Source organism: Sparus aurata, chromosome 13, assembly GCF_900880675.1.
Source record: "Sparus aurata chromosome 13, fSpaAur1.1, whole genome shotgun sequence".
Lineage (NCBI taxonomy): Eukaryota > Metazoa > Chordata > Actinopteri > Spariformes > Sparidae > Sparus > Sparus aurata.
Genome location: NC_044199.1, coordinates 33530273 through 33532393, shown reverse-complemented (window position 1 = coordinate 33532393; position 2121 = coordinate 33530273). Strand labels below are relative to the sequence as shown.

Below are 2121 nucleotides of genomic sequence, written 5' to 3'. Positions count from 1 at the left end.
CGACCTTTTGAAAAAGTGCAGGGGACATGTCCCCTGTGTCCCCCCCCCAAATTATGTCCGTGCACGCACACACACACACACACACACACACACAGTGTGTACATCATGTATTTCATTTAAGACAACTCAGGAACTGCTTAGTCTGATTCTGCATTTATATTTATCTTTACAGGCCATTTAACAAAGTAGGCTTACAATGCATTACACATGCGTTTTATTAACTGTTTTTACTAACTAACCCTCTCTCTATCTCCAGGAAGTAGACTCACAATATGGAAGCAGCGAGGAAACAAAAAAAAAACACTCACTGCTTCCTCATTATTTCTCACAGGTCTCTTATGACGTGATTGTGTCACGTGGACTTGGTGTGAGGACAGGGATCATAAACAATACATGAGGTATGGGAAACCTTGTAGAACAGCTCTGCCTGTTCATGGCCTCTAACCTGCTACCTCTCTGCACAGGAAAGTGTGTTTGTGGATGTGTTTGGATCTTCAATCTTTCACCAAAATAAACTGGACAGAAATCATTGTGCTTTTAATGCTCCTTAAGTAAGTATCACTCGAAGATGTCATATATAGATCAGTCTCAGATGAACTTCACTGCTGGAGTGCAGTATCAGGGGTTCCTGGGATTTCTGTTTGTTTCCACTGTGACTATGACAGCATGTTGTTCATTCCTCTTTATTAATTGGACTTTAATTTTCACCTTGAGGAGTAAATCTGTGTTTCGTGAGACTTCCTGTTACATTCTTCTGTTTAATCTCCTTTTTGCAGACACTGTACAGATGGAAACGAGTCAGGTACTGTTTATACTAGCTTGTTGTAGCATAACACTAACATATCCTGTGTGTGGTGTCCTTATCGTGCTCGTCAGTGTTGCAAGTGGAGTCTCTCCTCTCACATTGGTGGTGATGTCTCTAGAAAGATATGTAGCTGTGTGTTACCCACTGAGGCATGCTTCTATCATCACCATCAAAAACACAAGGGTGGCTATCAGTGTGGTTTGGACCTTCAGTTCACTAAATGTCCTCGCTCGACTTCTTCTGCTGATACATTTTCCATTTGAGGACCTGCAGATGAAAGATTTCTGTTCTATAGTAGCTATGTTTCCTGGGCCAATGTCTGATCTTTATGATAAAGCCTACACTTGTTTCTTGTTTATATCAGCTGGTATGGCAGTCATTTCCTCCTATATTGCTGTGATGGTAGCAGCCAGGTCAGCTTCCACAGACAAAGTTTCAGCCCATAAGGCTCGAAACACACTGCTGCTGCATCTGGTGCAGCTGGGCCTCAGTCTCTCCTCAACTATATACAGGCCAATACTCACAGCTATCTCAATAAATGCAACAATGATGAAACGTGCGGAAAACCAGGTTATTTTGTATGTGTTTGTTTCGCTCTTCCCCAGATGTTTGAGTTCTCTCATTTATGGAATAAGAGATCGAACCATCCGACCGGTCCTCATGTACAATCTCTGTTGTCGAATAAAACAATCCCCCATCTCAGCAAAGGCTAAAATATAAAGCTTTGTCCAGTCTTCATGGAGGTCTTTTTGTTGGCTATTGTGATTGAGCAGGACAGAAACTGGACTGCTTGAAATTCACTGAGGTTGCATTCAGCTGTCTAAATACATGTACTGCATTGTGTGTGGTAATCAGTTTTAATTTATCACATTTTATAGTTCAATGTGGCATGACAGATTTATTATTTTCAAATTAAAGTTGTTTTGCTACACCAAACAGGTTTATGTGTCAGTTTAAATTATTTGTGATTAAAGGAAACAACAATACAAAAAAAGCACTTATATCCTCAAAGAACATAAAACTACATTTATTGGTGATACTTTTTTATTTGAAGGGGATGTGCATAAGGCTGACATGACACCGGTCATAGACATAAAAGATTCTTAACAATGTTTCTATTGATTATTCTCATGATTTATTTGGTAAGTTATGTTGTTTCATAATGCAAAGTTAACATTGTTGGAGATGTGTTTTTTTGACACCCTGACATTAACTAAGACAACATAAGCTGTCATAGCAGGCCTAACTATAGTTGTATATCATGAGACAATTGTAAATGAGTCCTAAATAATTTTCTTGACTTCATGTAGTTTGAC

At 39.2% G+C, this 2121-nt stretch overlaps 1 protein-coding gene across 1 annotated transcript; it reads left to right on the top strand.

Moving 5' to 3' along the window:
- The first annotated feature begins 559 nt into the window (after window positions 1–559).
- LOC115593856 (odorant receptor 131-2-like) lies at window positions 560–1525 on the top strand. The gene has a single exon (XM_030437533.1). The coding sequence runs from the start codon at window positions 569–571 to the stop codon at window positions 1523–1525; it is 957 nt and encodes a 318-aa protein (XP_030293393.1). The 5' UTR covers window positions 560–568.
- Window positions 1526–2121: the final 596 nt, after the last annotated feature.

Bases quoted from the DNA above. Each gene is read 5' to 3' on its own strand.
- LOC115593856 (XM_030437533.1), top strand. From the start codon at position 569: ATGTCATATATAGATCAGTCTCAGATGAACTTCACTGCTGGAGTGCAG.